This window comes from Quercus robur, chromosome 1 (assembly GCF_932294415.1).
Source record: "Quercus robur chromosome 1, dhQueRobu3.1, whole genome shotgun sequence".
Lineage (NCBI taxonomy): Eukaryota > Viridiplantae > Streptophyta > Magnoliopsida > Fagales > Fagaceae > Quercus > Quercus robur.
In genome coordinates, this window is record NC_065534.1 from 10,910,432 (window position 1) to 10,928,107 (window position 17,676).

Below are 17,676 nucleotides of genomic sequence, written 5' to 3' on the forward strand. Positions count from 1 at the left end.
CGATGCATAATGACAATTTGGTATATATAATTAGAGGTGGTGGCATTAAATTTAAGACTGAGGCAAGATAGTGCTATGCTTTTAGAAAAGGCATGTCAGTTACCAAAATACTCTTTTTTTTTTTTTTTTTTGATAAGTAAGATGATGTATTACTAAAAAGGCAAAGACAACAATTGGGGAACCGGTCCATCAACTTCCTTACAAAAGACCCATGGAGGGATGGAAGAGATGGGTTGGGGTCCCCAATTTAGAGAAAAACACGCCCAACGGGCTAAATGATGAGCAAGCTCATTACAAGAACGATAACAAAAGGAAAATTTTGCAACTGAAAAGTAAGGAAAAAGGTTGCGGATGTCTGAGATAATGGAAGAGATTTCCCATGGTGGATCAGAAGATGGGCAAACTATAGAGTCAATGACAACCTTGGCATCGCCTTCAAAGATCACAAACTTGTAACCAAGATTTATTGCTGTGGACATGGCAAGGAGGCCAGCTTTGGCTTCGCCCCAAACCGGGGATTGAGAAGGTTCCTTTGCTGTACAAACTGAGATAATCATACCATTAGGATCACGGCCAACAACAGAGATGAAGGTCGCATTTGGTCTAATGGCAGCGTCGAAGTTGAATTTGATCCAACCTATTGGTGGGGGGTGCCATTGAGAGGCAGTGGTGGGGGATATGGATAGCCAAGCATCAGAATGAGACTTGAAAGATCTATTGATGTCAGCAGCCAGCCGATTAGGAGGGTCGAACAAGTCATCAAAGATCAGTTTGTTTCTACTTCACCAGATGCGGTCACACGTGATTGCAGCTAATAGGGAGAAGGATGGGCCAACTGATGGGCAGAGACCAAGGAGACTCACAGGATTTAGGATGGACTTAATCCAATCAGATGCTGACTTTGGTGGGATGGAAGATAGATTGATGGGGATACTTGTGTGTCTCCATACAATAATGGCAAAAGGGCACTCAAACAAAACATGAACCACTGATTCTTGATGATGATGACACCGGGGACAGGATGAATCCAACCCAGCCATTCTTCGAGCAAGAAATTCTCTAGTGGGGAGAACATCCCACGCAATTTTCCAAATGTGGTATTTGAGTCGTTCATTGAACTTCATGGACCATAATCTCTTCCATTCAACAACAGTAAGGGGACCAGAATTTGAAAATCTGGCATTTTGGTCAACAAGGTAAGCCGACTTGACAGAAAATTTTCCACTTGGACATTTTGCCCAAAAAATGGAATCTGCAACTGGAGTGAAAGGAATGTGGATTTGTTGAATAGATGAGGCTGTATCATGGTCGAAGAGGTTGTGGAGAAGAGCTCGGTTCCACTGTCTAGTTTCAGGAACAATTAGTTCAGAAACCAATTGTTGGTCTGGCAGCAAGGTTATGTGGGTTGGGGTGAAGGATGGAAGTGAGGGAATCCATGGGTCATGCCAAATGTTCACCGAAGAACCTGATCCAATGAGGTAGCAGTAGCCTTTTTTTATCAAAGGAATGCTTTTGTGAATGCCTTTCCAAATGTAGGATGAGTTTTGTTGGAGGGTAGAGGTTAGGAAGGGACGACCACGAAGGTATTTGGATTGGAGGAGGTTGGCCCAAGGTTTATCTGCACTAGATGCAATAATCCACCCAAGTTTGGATATTAGTGCATTGTTGATGTCATGAGCACGACGGAAGCCCAAACCCCCAGCAGATTTTGGTTTGCATAAAGAATCCCATGCTTTTGGATAGATATGGTGACCGGAATCAGTAAAACCCCAGAAAAAATCTCTGAGTCTGGCATCAATTTTACTGCAAATAGACTTTGGAAGCTTAAATGATGACATCCAATAAGATGGTATTGAGGATAGCACAGACTTTATAAGAGTAGCTTTGGCAGCTTGTGATAAAATCTTTGCTTTCCAACCAGAAATTCTGCTGTTGATTTTTTCCAAAATGGTGTTGAACTGAGCTTGGTGACCTCTTTGGATATGAGTGGGAAGCCCAAGGTAGAAATTCTTGGAAGTTGGTTGGTTCAAACCAATCAGGTTGCGCAGAGAGATTTTGCATGATGGAGAAACATTTCGGCTAAAAGTTATTGCCGATTTCCTCTTGTTGATGGAAAGCCAAGACCAATTCTGAAATTGAGTTAAGCAAGATTGGACAGCCGCAAGGTCATCATGGTTAGCCCGAGAAAATACCACAAGATCATCAACAAACATAAGAAAATACCACAAGATCATCATGGTTACCAAAATACACTTACTTATGCTCCTGGGTGTCCACAGTTTCCACACCAACTGCACCTATAATTGATTGCCTACTGCTGAGAGCTAAATTATAATATTATATATGTAAAATGTTACCTAATAGAAGTAATTTAACTCTCTCTTTTTTTTTCTTTTTTCTTTTTTTTGAACAATGAAGTAATTAGTTTTTTTAGAAGAGAGTAACTAGTTTCAACCTACTTTGTTTATTTATGAAGTAATTTGGCTTTATTATAGTATATTAAATATGCTCTCTTTTTTTTTTTTTTTTTTTTTTTTTTTTAGGTATAACTTTCAAGTATGTTAGCCAATTTTGATTACTTTGAGCTTTTTACGGGGGGGTTTAGTTTTATTAAATAATACAGAGTACTGCAATATTTTATTTATTTTCAGTAATATTTGCCATACTTATACCAAATTCAGTCATAAAAGAAATCCCAAAAAGTCCATGCAATGGTTAACTTAGTTAATTGTCATTTTATTATTATTTTCCTTGATTTTTTGTAAAATATTCAGATTGCATCTTGATTTTATGTTCCCTGTTCCCACTCGGAGATCCCTGTTCCCACTCGGAGAGACTTGCCCAGAAAACCTAGCTTAGCAAACGTGCATGAGTTTGGTTTAGTTTTTTGAAACAGGGCTTTTTGAAAATGTGGGGTTTTTAAAAAGTGCGGTATGAAATTGGATTTTTTGAAAAAATTGAGTATTTAGTAAGAACTGCTAAAAAGTGCTTTTTAAAAAAGTGGTGGTTTGAGTGGTAAATTACCAAAAATGACAAAATGTGTATATATATAAAAGAGTTTATTTCATCCTTAGTATCAACTTCTTCTTAATAATAATAATAATAATAATTACTTCATGTTAATAATAAATGACTATCTTAATAAAAGATTTTGTAAAAAAGGACTTAGCTTTAACGTTTTCCTTTTCAAAAAGTATTATGTTCACTACATTTTCACAATAATTTTTCATAATAATGTAAAATGCCGTTACTCAAATATGTTCTATCCTTTTATTATATTTATTGACACCTTGCCCCACACCCAACCCAACCCATTTCTCTTATCTTTATTTTTTTTTCTTTTTCTTTTTCCTTCCGTTTTTCCTTAGCCACAAGTGCCAACTTTACACCTTTTGTGACGTCCCAGCTCAATTCAAGAGTAAAGAAGAAAAAAAGAAAAGAAAAAAAGGTCAGATATTTTAAGGACCCACATGTGTGACCCCACCTACCCCACTCCCCTCATAGCATTCTCATTAAGAATGTTAAATATTTTAGCATTTACCATTTCAAAATTCTACTTTATCAATTTTAAAATACCATTTTACAATTTACCAAACATCAAACATTTTTTTTTTTTTACAACTTCATTTAAATATTATTATTTTTAATTTACCACTTTCTCTCTCTTTCTACCACTTTCTTCTCAGCCCAAGCAACCCCAGTTAGTCACTACCACCATAAACCATCAACATTCAACAGCAAACCCAGACCCATGGCCAACCCACTGCCACCACAATCAGCATCCATCCAAAAATCGACCCCATAGCCAAAAAAAAAAAAAAACTAAACTTGAGAGAGAGAAAAGCCTCACTGTGAGAGGAAAAGAGGGAGGCGGAGGATAGAGTGGTGAACAAAACCCATAAACCCAAGACCCATGGTGACCTGCATCAAACCCAGAGACCCACGCCTCAGCCACAGCAACCCACCTTAGTCACCACCCACCCAGAGACCCATGAACTCAAACCCACAAACCCAGACCCACAAAATCGCCAGAGCACATTAGGGAGAGAAGAGTGGGTTCGGTATGGGTTCACTCAGAGGAAGAAGAGGCTGTGTTTGTGATGGTGGTTCGGTTAGAGGGAGTAGTGAAGCAGAGATGGGTTTGGCAGCATGGATTGAGGGAAGGGAAGAGCGGCTTGGGTTGAGGGAGAAAAAAAAAAAAAAAAAAAAGGAGAGGAGGCAGAGGCAAAGGCGTAGGTGTGGGAGAAAGAGTGAACCAAAAAAAAAAAAAAGAGGGAAAACCAGTAGAGATAGGCACAAAAAGGGAAGCAGGTGGGAGGGAAAGTGAGTAAACAAATATATTTTTTTTTACAATCTTGCTACAGTGGGCTGCTAGAGATAGCTGTCCACTGTAGCCGGATTGCAAATTTTATAGGATTTAAAAGTTTTGATGGAGCATGCTTTTTAACATTTATAGCATTTAGCATGCTAAAATTTAGCATTCTTAATGAGAATGCTCTCAACCACACATCTCACAAGAATCCTCACTCTCTTGGCCGGCCTTTTTTTTTTTTTTTTTTTTTTTTTTTTCATACAACAAACACTCCTCTCTATCACTCTCTCATCTCCTTCCATGGTACACACTCCATAACACCACTTCCACCATCATTTTCTGGAAAGGATCACTAGAAAACTCCATAAAAAAAAAAGGTAAGGCTCACTCATCTCTAAAGGAGTTTATTTTAGATCGGGAAGATTCACCTATTATTTTCTGTGTTTGTCATTTCAGTTTTTAGTGTATTTTGTGGTTAGTGGGATGAGGGTAATTTGGGAAATTTCTTGCATTTCCAACGGTAATATTGATCAAAAGTGCTTTTGCGTTTGCAAAAACTCAAGAAACCTATCCGCACGTTTTGGATGAATTCTTTGCATTTCAAAATGCAGCTTTTTTGAGAAAGCACATTTTGAAATATTACCAAACGCCTGATTTATTATTTTGGTTTCAAAAAGTGCTTTTTGCCATCTGAAAGCTGAAACAAACAGGCACTTAAGGTGCTAGTCATTGGATATTATTTGCTACACAAGCAAACTAAAAGCCATTGTATACTAGTGGAGCAATTTTAGAAATATTACAAATTTTATTAAGAATGTTTTACAAAATGATGGATCACTAATTACAACAAAAAAAAAAAAAAAAAAAAAAAATATGATTAATTTTTTATGTTCGTTGTTAAATCAATTTTTAAACTTTAGGATAGTAAAATTTTGTACTTTAACATTTTTTATACTAAAATATAGGGTAAACACTTTCGAACTTTAGAGGTGTAATTTGTAATTTACCCATATTTTTACAAGAGTAGAAAACAAAATCTTTTAAATGTATCACCATTTTTTTTAAAATCATACAAATAGAAAGGCACTAGAACAAACAACATTTCTTTAATGAGAAAAAATAAAATAAAAATTCAGACAGCATTTCTGTTCCTCTTGCGAGTGCGACCCATCGCTATCGTCCTGATCAGTTCCTCTCAATGTGTTTAATCTTTAATCGTTATTGATGTGTAAGGGAGGAAGATAACTTTGATGATTTGATCCCCGGTGTTGAATTTTATTCTCAAATAAAGTTCTTCACTCGAGAGAGAAAGAGAAAGAGAGTCTTTGAATTGTCATGCGCCAATTACGTATGCCATGAATTAATTAACATGATGTAACATTTTGGTCATTCCAACTATCCAAGAAGAAGGGTAACCGACGTGATCTTTCTCCTATTTTTCAACACATTGACCAATGACCGTAGAGGTACCGAAAATATGAGATAGCAATTGCATAAGCATAGTTGAATATATTCAAAATTTATAATGAATATATCTTTTATATATATATATATATATATATATATATATATATGTATGTATATGTATATTTATAATTTTTTATAAATTTTATTAAGTTTTTGCGTATTTTACAATATACGATACAATATGATACATGATGCAAAAAAATTAAAAATCGATTTACGATATGATTCACGTTTTGACAACTATGACAACAGCTATAAATGAGGATTGAGGATTTAAAATATTTAAAAGTTCAAACCCTTGAAAAAACTTGTTACTATTGAAGGAGACATTAGTATGAGAGTAATTTAACTATTTTACGTGGCAGACTGTAACTGATTACTTATCACTTTTATATAGACTTGTCATTTTTTTTTCATTATTCACAATTTATTATTTGGACAGTTGTAACAAAAATTATGATTATTTATATGGTTTTAAAACTTTTGTTAGACAAAAATTATATGTTGTACCCGGCATATATGCCGGGTACTGTGGAACCTGTCAGTGTGTGAATGACCCGGCATATATGTCGGGTACACCATATATCTGCTCTTTGTTAGGCGCTACTATTCCTATTACAAATACATAAAAAAAAATCAACTAATTTTTCACATCTCACTCTTGTAACATTTGAGAAAATAATCAACTGATGATTTAACATTTGATAAGCCCCCACAACATTTTTAAAAATTATGACGTCACAGATGACATAAGCTGCTAGTCTTTGCGGTCTGAGTTGTCTAGGTTCACTATAATCACTATATATATATATATATATATATATATATATATATATATATATGAAAGTTACCTATCTCCTCCACATATATTATTAATAAAAAAATTTGGCATTGATGTCCGTACCATCTCATATTTGAGACGGTACTGTAGCATGTTGCAAAATTTTGACACATTTGAAACACCTCATGAGGCTTGAATAGTGGTATTTGGTGTGTCAAATGCTAAAAACACACAAAAAAAAAAAAGTTTGGGATAATTACAGATTACTCACCTGTGATTTAGTCCGAATTTTACTTACCCACCTGTGGTTTCATTTTTAACACTTTACTCACCTAAGGTTACTTCCATTTAGTTTCTGTTACCCACCTCTATTAAAAAAGAAGGGTAAATAAGTTTTTTTACTCTCATTTTATGTCTCTCTCATCCCAAAACAAGAAAAACAAAAAAAGCAAAAGAAAACAAGATCAAAATGGGCTATTTTAAACCCAGGAATATGCATCTCTTTAAACATGGCTCAAATTAAAATTTTTTCAAATCCAGAACACAAGAAGACCACCATAATCACCTTCATTGTGAATGCCAGCCTACAAAACAACGAAGAAAATCCAAATTTTGAAGAACCCAAGGTTTCAAAGGAAAACAACAAACCCACAAAAAAAAAATCTCAATGCTGAGAGCATTAACCCCCCACCTTGCTGCCGCCATAAGGCAACCTTGACCTCTGTAACTACGTTCAACCTTAATCCAACACCTTCCACTGACCAAATTCATAATTCAGAAAACCCATCACCACCAATAACCCACTCTCAAACATTCAACACATCAATATCGTCATTTTGGAAAAAAAAAAGTGAGATTTTCTATGAATTGATTTTGGGTTTTGTTCAAGACCCATACCTTAATCCATGATTCAACCCCCAAGTCAGCCTTTATAAAAGAACATATGAATACCTTAGAGCCTTGGGTTTGAATCATGGTAGGCCAGATTAGAGAGTGAGATAGAGAGAGAAATCCAATCGTGGATTTGGTGGTGTGGTGGCGGCTCTAGTTGGTGATTATATCTTGATAATCGGTGTTGGGCGGAGCTCATGGATCATGGAAAATGGAGGGCAAAGAGTGAGAGAGAGATTGAGGGAATTGGAAAGAGAGAGACTAGTGACTTATTTTTTCCTTTTTGTTGTTGCGCAAGTTGCCAATTTTGTGGTACATCTTTCAGTTTAGATGTTCTTGACTTTATCATAATTATTGATAAGCTAAGATGTTCGTATTGTATGTACTCATGATTTTCAAGCAAATTAGTAGACCTACCTCATGTGGATGGGAGTGTGTTTTGGAAGAGAGGAGTGTTTAATCTGTTTTGGGTTTTGTTTTTGATAAAAAATGTGTTAGAGTAATGTCTGAAAGGGAGGTGGGTTACGGAGTAATAACGGAGTGAAACACATGTGGGTAAAATGTAAAAAATGAAATCACGGGTGGATAAGTTAAATTCGGACTAAATCTAATATGGATAATCTGTAATTATCCCGAAAAGTTTGTTAGAAGAAGTATTGAATTCTTAGGTATGAGTAGAAACACAATATAGTTTCTCCCCTACATCATAAAGTCGACAGTAATAATAGCACGATAATATCTCAGATGAAATATATGCAAAATATTGAAAGGTAAGTAAACAATGAGTGGTAGAAGAAAAGACACGACGTTGTGGGGTACACCCTAGACCCCGAACACCAACAGAATATATTTAGCCTTAAGAGATTGCTTTCACTTCCATGTATAGCTACTTTTCAAAGATTTAGGAGACAGAGGGGATAGAGTTTTTTGGTTCAGAGAAACATGGTACTTGGTGTAAGCGCTATTCCTTTCACGTTTGTGGCACACGTGCTGGCAATTTTGGGTCTGGTTTTTGTGTTGGTTTGGACCTTACATTTCAGAGGTGGTTTAGCATGGGAAGCTACCAACAAGAGCCTCATCTTCAATGTAAGTTTTTCTAACTCTCTCTTTCTCTGTCTATCTCTTTTGCTTCTTGGGTCGGTGGTTTTTGTTGGATTCCTTGAAGGGTTTTTAACTTTTTATCACATACATACATATACACTTGTTATGATTTCCAGTACTAGGTTTTGTTTGGTTGTAATTTGTGGGGTTTTGTAGAATTGTAGAAGCTCTCTCTCCCTCTCCCTCTCTCTCTTTCTCTCTTCTTGGTTCTATAATTTTCGTTTGGTTTTTGGGTGTTTTCCTGTGAGATTGACCATGTCTATCAAAGGGTTGTGTTTGTTTGTTTTGTTTTGTTTTGTGTGTATGGCTTGGGAAATGACGAAATGTTGTGTTTCTTGGTTTATTTGGGCGCCCCTGATTTTGGATAGTCGTTAACATGTTTAGTATTAAATTTGATTTTTTGATCTTTTTATTGTTAATGAATACTATCTTAATATTTTACTTTTACTTTAAGCTATGGTTTAATGGGTGACCTAGGTTTTATTCCTCATGTTTATTGGCATTTGGAAATTTTTCTTGATTCTCTCTCACTGTGAATATGGTATTGGATGCCACTCCAATTGGCTTGTACTGTTTCAATCTTTTTTAATCATATATATATATATATATATATATATATATTGTGGTAACAAGCTGTTTAATATCAGTAACTAAATGCACTGGACAGCTAAGCCAAGCACTATTTTTTGTTTTTTTTAGTCTTTAATGTCAATATTTTGAATTTTAGCTAGCTTCTAGTAAAGCGGTTCACACTTAAACCAAGTGTGATAGGTTGATTCTTAATCAGCAATACCAACTCTTTTAGATAATAAAAAATTAGTACGAACTTGATGAAATGAAAAGACTCTTTCTTGAACTAGGGTTATATTTTCTAATACATGGAAAATTACTTGTTGCCATGCTAACATTTACCTATAGCTTAAACCAGTTAAAAAAAACATCATCGTACCAAAAGTTATACCAATTTGATTAACGGTACAATATATTTTGAATATTAGTCAATACAAATGTATCGTTTCAAGTTCACCATTATTTTTTACTATTTTATACAATATACAAAGTTAGCTATTTTTTACTAATTTATACAATATACAAAGTTATATTTCTAAGAGCATCTCCAATAGATGCTCTATTTCAAATTTTTGAAGAAAAAAAAGCTCACTATTCACGCTCCAGGCATGTCTAAACCCAAAATTTTTCCAATTTTTTTTTGAAATTGCTACGGTAGTTCTCTTAATCTAGAGAACTAGCAACTCCGAACTATTATTTTATCTTGAAAAAATATCTAGCTGAATAAAAAAAATATTCTTCCTCTTTCCTCCTCTCTTCTTTGTTCATCTGTCTCTCTCAAACGGTAACACAATCAAAACACAAACACAATCTAAAATCAAAATAGAAACAATAGATCAAGAATAGGGGAAAATACAAATTTAATTAGAACAACAAATCTAAAAACAAAACAAAAACAACAGATCAAGAGCATGAAAGCCTATCTAAGCTCCATTGTAACAACAAAGTGAATCAGAACAAGAAAAGAAGAAAAAAAGAAAAGAAAAATAAAGATAGACGAAGGCCACGTCGGCTGTGTGTGTGTGAAGTGAGCTGAAAAAGAAAGAAAATAGAAGTAGAAATAGAAGTCAAAAGATCATGCTAGAGAGTGTTCTAGAATCAAGTAGAAATAGAAAAAGTAAAAAAAGAGAGCTAGAAAATGAAAGAGAGAGTCCGGACTCCGGAATGAACTAGAAAAAGAAGAGTAGATAGATGAAAGGAGTGGGATACGTGTGTGGTGGAGAAAAAACCAAGAGAAAAAAAGAAGAAGAAACGTATGGATGACAAATGGTGTGAAGGGAAAAATAATATAAAAAATAAGAAACGGCAATTAAGAAATGTTATCACAATATTTTCACAATAAATCTTAAATAATAGATTGTTATTAGTTAATATTGGTGAGTAAAAAAATAATTTTAGCGGTGGATTCAAATTGGAACTAGTAACAACTTTTCACATATGATTTTGATTGATTCTTGTGAAAATATTACAAAAAATGTTGTGGATATAACATTTTTTATTGAAAAATATAATTGTTAGGAATGAATATAGGAAGAATAAATGATGATAAAAAAGAATAAAGAATGAATGAAGAAATTATATTTAAATGAGATGGAGAAAAGTATAGAGAATTTGTTGAAAAATGTATTTAAAGAAGTAAATAGGTAAAAATTAAATATCGTTCTTCAAACAGTACAAAAATATAAAGAATTGGCTTGAGATGTTCTAATAACTTAGTATATTACTTTGCCAACTTTTTATATTTTCTTTATGGAGTTATCAACATAAATATATAAATGTGAAAACTATTAAATAATCAAACACCCATCAAACTCAATAAATGCTAATCCCACGTGTCAAAAGATTAGTTACACCAATTGAAAATATCATCTTATGCTTTGAGAAAATTAAAAACAAGTGTACTCTTTTGACCAAGCATACAAGTTACTCAACATTTACATTGAAAAAGCAAAACGTAAGTCCAGGGAAGAGTGGAGTGTAAAGAACGAAGTTACAAAACAGAAGAAGCAAATCATGTGAAGAATAATGAAGTTGAAGTCTTAAAGAAGAGGTGATTCTAATTTCATTTTTTAAAGTTATTGTGCATTTTTCTTTCATTTTTCTCTTTCTTTTTGTTGGGTTTTCTTAACTTATTCAGATTTGCACCATCCTACCCTTAAAAAACTGCCAAAATTACCAAAAAAAAAAGCATTTCGTGTTTCGCCCGTATCCATTTACAGGCCGAAACGGCTGGATTTTGCCGGGACGATTAGTATTTTTTCCGTACGAAATAAGAGGTGTACTTGTACCGATGCAAGCTGTTTGTTTGGTAGTAGTGATAGTTGCCTAGTACTAGCACGTACCTACCCTTACCCTTCAAATAAAACCCACCTTTCTAATTGTCTTTTTTTTAAGAATTAATATATATAAATATATATATATATATATATATATTTTTTTTTTATGGGAAGAATTAATAATTTTTATTTGAATAAAATGAGTATCACTATCATACGCATGGTTTTAAAAATCAGTACTTAAAAATGGGTACGGTAAAAAAACCAAAAAATGAGTTAATTACTGATTTTATGATCGGACCGATAATGTCATAAATAATTTAATTATTATATATTTAAATTATATAAATAATTAATAATTTTTTAATATACTAAAACTAAACCAATATTAATAAATATGTTTTTTTTTTTTTAAAAAGTATATAAATATATAACATCTTTTTAAAGAATTTAACATAATAATGCTACAAAATAATCATCCTTATCATAATAAACTTTCAACAATTTTACTCAACAATTTCAGTCTGGCCAAGGATTGAACCCCAAAAGACTTTACCAATTGAACTGAAATCCACAAAATCTTTATTTCACAGTTCATTTAAATTTTTTTTTTTTTTTGCTCCCTGGTCTCTCCTCTCAACATACACAGCCACCATAGCCGCCATAGACCACCACCACTATTTACAACCCAAATTTAAATAAATTAATAATTATGTATTACACTTTAAACATATTCAAAATACAAATAAATTGAGAGAATAAATTAAAATGATAAGAAGGTGCTAGGTGGAGAAACGTGGGCTACAAATCAGATAAATGCCTCCAGCTCCAAGTTCTTACACCTTCATTTGCTTTCTCTTCAATTTTTTACCTCCTAAATTTCCGCCTAAAACTTCAGCATTTTCTGAGCAATATTCATGAGTTTTTTTTTTTTTCTCTTGGACAATTTTCGGCCTCCATTCACTTGGTTTTTTAGGCGTACCTATATAGGTTTGTGCATGCATTTCCTTTATATTAGTAGTATTTTAGGTGAACTTGTATTGGTTTTCTGGTTTTTCTTTGAGAGAGTGAGAAATACATTCCAACTGAATTTTGATTTCAGCCGGTATTTGACCGAAACTGTAACGTGAGAGAGAGGGCAGACCACCACAGCAAAACCGATTCGACCACGTCGGTTTTTGGTTCTCAAGTTGAACCAGTCGGTTTGCACTATTTTCCGATTTTTAAACTATTTTTGGTTTTTTATCATAACTGAATCGAATTAAAAGTCAATTCCCTATTGAACCAATCGGATCGGCCGGTCTGATCCGGTTTTTTAAAACCATGATCATACATCTCTAGTACAGGTGAAATTTACCTAAAACCTTTGCTATTGGTTTTTAAATAAATAGTAATTTATAAAGTACCCATGTGAGGGTCATTATTATTATTATTATATTATATATATTTACGACATAAAAAAAATTATATAATAATTAGACTTTAAGGGTTTTTTTTACTACTTTGTGGGTATGTTAGGAAATTAATGTAGGACACATAGCAAGCAACCTACCCATATTGGACTCGAAATAATTAATGAGGTTTCGAATTCCTTCTTCACATGAGCTGTGAGTCTTGTGCTTATCCCATTATCTATTTTAGAGTGATTCTGAACACTCATGTGCTATAACATGCGTGTGGTGCCAAATGAATATTTAATTATAGACTTATAGTTACAGCTAGACGTGTATTCGTGATATTCTTTGGAAGTTTTAAAAAATTATTTTGGCTTTTTTTTTTTTAATTCACATACCAATACTTTGCATAATTTCATATCCTCCAGAAATTTTGTAGCCGAAAATTTTTATGTTCTTTTTCTCGGTCTATAAATTCTTATATTTTTTCGATGGACTGAAAATCATGCACAATCATCATTTTGGTGGTAAATCACAATCAATTATCATAAATATGCATATATATCATTTCCTTCCAGCCAAACAAATACTAAATAAGAAAGGAAAATGGGTAAAGTATCACTTATATATGTTAATATAAGTTAGAGTGCAAAACAGATTCCCAAATTTGAGTTGTCCTGATCTCTCGCAAATACATACATGCATATATACATCTTGAGCATATATATATATATATATATATATAAACGTGTTAAACGCCATGATGGTTAAAATTAAGTATCTTTTCCACATGTTGAATTTCTTGATCTTTTTTATTTGTTGAGAAAATAATCACTTGATCTTCACGTGATATATATATATATATATATATATATATATGGCAAGACTGAAGTACAGTACTTAGGTGCTGTTCTTTAGGTTCCCCTCTTAAGATTCAACCATGTGAATTTTTTCTCATGGAATGAAAATGTATTTTTTAGTTTAGTAACCACATGGCTGAATCTTAAAAGGGGAACCTAAGAAACAGCACTTAAAGTATTGTACCTAAGTATTGTCTATATATATATATATATATATATATATATATGTAAGATATATTTGCTAAATCATTGATTATTTCTGTAAAAAATTTGTGGTTGATCAACTAAAACTTTAATTTTATGCAAAGTATACCTTTTTGCTTGACTTGATTTTTATGTACGTTTGCAATTTCTATCAAGCAAAAAAAGCCTCACATGTCCATTAATTCTCTCTACAGCTACATCCTTTGCTGATGTTGGTAGGCTTCATTATCATAGGGGGTGAAGGTAATTTACAAATCATTCTATATAGAATAAGGTTACTTTCTAAGATTCTCCTACATGCATAGTAATTAATTTGCCATTAATTAAAATGCAGCCATTATTAGTTACAAGTCACTTCCTTTGAGGAAAGACGTGAAGAAGAAGATACATCTGGTCCTTCATGCCATTACTCTAGTACTTGGTATTTTGGGAATTTACACTGTATTAAAGTATCATAATGAAAGCGGGATTGCCCATCTCTATAGCTTGCATTCCTGGCTTGGAATTGGGATTATTGTTCTCTATGGTATTCAGGTAAAACTCTTGCACGGGATAAAAAATATATATAGGACAAACCTTAGGAACTAAAGTGGTAATTACACTTTTATTCTATCATCCATATGTTACGCTGTAGTAAAAATATTGTAGGGAAAAGTTAACATATGCCTTAAAGTTATTAATTTATAAAATATTGTTAGAAACTTTTTATGAAAAAATGAAAAAAATTAATTAATTTTTTTTAAAGCTTTTTATATTTTTTACCAAAAATGATATTAAAAATTTTCTAAAATAATTTATTAACAATTTCTGTAAAGACATCTGTTAATAAGACCCAATATTGTAAAGCTTCTTGGCTTCTTGCTTAGATTTTATTTTTGATAAATTACATTTTTGGTCACTAAAATTATGTGTTGGTTTGATTTTGATCCTTTCAATTTAAAAATTTTGGGTTTCAAATGGAATTTTAAAAAGAGAACTTTTGATCAATTCATATAATTTTTTTTGTTTATGTGACTAATGGGAGACTAAGACACCCCCATTTTTTAGGGACCAAATTGAGCAAACCACATATTTGAAGGACCAAAATCAAACCAACTCCATATTTGAAGGATCAAAATCGAACTATCCTAATTTCAGGAACTAAATTATTTCATTTTTGAAATTTGAAGAACTAAATCTAAAGTTTTTAATATTGAAGAACCAAAATCAAAATTACCATGACTTCTGAGTGGAGTTGTGGTGTGCTTTTGTGTTAGAATCATTTTCCCTCTTCCTTGTGTGTGTGTGTGTGTTTGTTCCTCAAAAAAAAAAAAATCAAAATCAAAATTATCCTCAATTTTAAGACCAAAAGTATAATTTATTTACCCATTTTCTTTTCTGCGAGGAAAAGAGAAAAGATACTGTTAGAATGTGATATACATGTTGTGCCTAAAAGGAAAAGAAACGTGCTTGGGCTTGGAATGTAGGGTCCAGTCTTTAACTTTAATCACAAGGCCATGTTTTAAGCAAGGCCCATCACAAACTTTGTTGTTAATTGAAGCTCAGTTAAGTGGGCTCACCTGTCCTAATTGTAACACCCAGTATAATATTCAAGTAAAATCTCATACAAATCGAGTTGTTTTTAATGTAAATTTCATTAATTTTCTTCATGAAAACCAGCCTAACAACATTGAGAAAATTAATTTGCAGTGGTTATATGGGTTCCTGGTCTTCTTCTACCCTGGAGGGAGTATTGGGCTTAGGAGCGAGTCCGTTCCTTGGCATGTGGTATTTGGACTTATTGTGTTCACATTGGCTGTGGGCAATGCTGCAATAGGATTCTTACAGAAACTTACTTTCCTTGAACATTTAGGACTCGCAAAGTATGGCTCAGAGGCCTTACTTGTCAACTTCACTGCAGTTATTACAATATTATTTGGAGCCTTTGTTATATTATCTGTTCTTTCTCAGTCTCCAATAGAAGATGAAAATAACAATTTCACTAGTTCCTCGAAGTCAATTTCACTAGTTCCTTGAAGTCAATCTTGGGTGTGTTATGTGTGTAAGACTGGCACAGTCATATTGGATGTGTAAATGTAGGTTTCTATTATATGTCTTTTATTTTTGGGCCTATAATATGATGAACCAATATTTTTATTAATACTAGTGAAAGTCTCGTGTACGGCTTTAGTCATAAATTTTCTTTATATATATATATATATATATATATATATATATAGAAATAATAACTAAATGAGTTATTATTACATAATTTTAGAATTCTTGTTTCTAACTAAATGAATGATTATTATTATATAAAATGCATAATTTTGTATATTTGTCTTTATATATAATATCTCTAATTAAAATAATCAATAAAAAAATTTATAATTAATGAATAGGGTAATTTGAACTCAAGCAATTAAATCTCTTCTGATACTTGCATAAATAAGGTTATCCTAAAATAATTAATTCAAATTTAAGATTAAAAAATCAATTATATTTGTACCCCTAAAATAAATTTCATTTTTAAGTCTTATTTTGATATTTAAATAATTTGTTTTAGTGTTGATTTTATTCAAATGGTTAACACCCTAACTTATACAACTTGAGTAATGGTTAACACCCTAAATCATCTGTTTTAGTGTCTGATCGTGTGACCAACGTCCTGGAACTTGTTCGATGGGGGCTGGAAGTCAAGGATGAGATGGATGGCTCTTAGCTGTTTGTCCTCGCTCACAAACACCTCGGACCTCAGCACCTTGTTGAGATCGGGGATGTTGACGAAATTAAGATCAGGCGCTACGTGCCTTTTATCTGTGAAAGCAGTCGAGAAAAAAAAGTGTTAGAGGAATATATTAAAAAAAAAAAAAAAAAAAAAAGAAGGCGAACCACTAGACTAAGTCCCGTGTCAAAGGACCTAAACCTAGGGCACCCCACTTGGTTCTCCCTCCCGAGTTGGGCAATGAAGACCGTCGTGACATTCACCAGAGGCGATTAGGTAGTTATCCTTCATGCCCTTGTTGGACTTGGGAAGACACGAGACGAGCCTAACAACTAAAGACCTAGACTTAAGGTAGTAGCCCGAGTTTGCCAGCAGATAGTACTCGTACATCCAAACGACGTAGTGCCAGGTGAGGTTCAACCCCATTTGCTCATTGAGAGCGTCTACACTACCCAAAATCCTAAATAGGTTGGGCGCACATTGGTGGGGGCACAGCTTATGGGCAATCAAATAGTCCCTAGTCACGTTACCCATGGGAAGCCTCATTTCCCCTTCTATGAAGGCGATCATGGAAATGACGACCTCCCCTTCATTTCTATGGGTGAGCCACTCACTCGGAGAGCGATATCGCAAGGAAACACCTAGGGGAATGTGATACAAGGCCCTAAACCCCTCCATAGCCATGGGGGAATCAACTAAATGAGCGAACCTACCTATCAGAACAGACTAAAGAGAAGTGAAGGAAATATTTGTGAAGAAGAAATGAAAAGCGGAAGGCCGAGGGGACTAGCCGAGGAGAAAATAGCCTAAGAAAGAAAAAACTTATGAAATAAGGACAAGGGTCACTTTAGGAGCTTCTTGAAAGTCTAAAGATTTGGGAGGTCTTGAAAGTTTGAAGGTTTAGGAAGTCTTGAGAGTTCGAAGATTGGGAAAGTGAGAGAAATAAATCCCCCAAGCGCCTTATATAGGAGGCGGATTTGGGTGGGAGTTATCCCACCCAAAATTTGAGGAGAAATGCCAACCGTAGGATCTCCATCTCATCGTAGAATGTGGGGAACAAAGTGCTATCTAGAGCATTTAATGAGACATTGCGGACTCCGAAACGCCAGAACGGTT

At 33.6% G+C, this 17,676-nt stretch overlaps 1 protein-coding gene across 1 annotated transcript; it reads left to right on the top strand.

The window, feature by feature from the left end:
- Positions 1–8,316: 8,316 nt before the first annotated feature.
- On the top strand, positions 8,317–16,033 carry LOC126720505 (transmembrane ascorbate ferrireductase 1-like). Its single transcript, XM_050423019.1, has 4 exons — positions 8,317–8,537; positions 14,051–14,099; positions 14,191–14,390; positions 15,546–16,033. The coding sequence occupies exons 1-4, from the start codon at positions 8,394–8,396 to the stop codon at positions 15,870–15,872; spliced, it is 720 nt and encodes a 239-aa protein (XP_050278976.1). The 5' UTR covers positions 8,317–8,393; the 3' UTR covers positions 15,873–16,033.
- Positions 16,034–17,676: the final 1,643 nt, after the last annotated feature.

Coding starts and splice junctions, on each gene's coding strand:
- LOC126720505 (XM_050423019.1), top strand. CDS start 8,394: ATGGTACTTGGTGTAAGCGCTATTCCTTTCACGTTTGTGGCACACGTG. Junction 14,100..14,190: donor CATTATCATAGGGGGTGAAG/GTAATTTACAAA, acceptor ATTAAAATGCAG/CCATTATTAGTTACAAGTCA. Junction 14,391..15,545: donor TTGTTCTCTATGGTATTCAG/GTAAAACTCTTG, acceptor ATTAATTTGCAG/TGGTTATATGGGTTCCTGGT.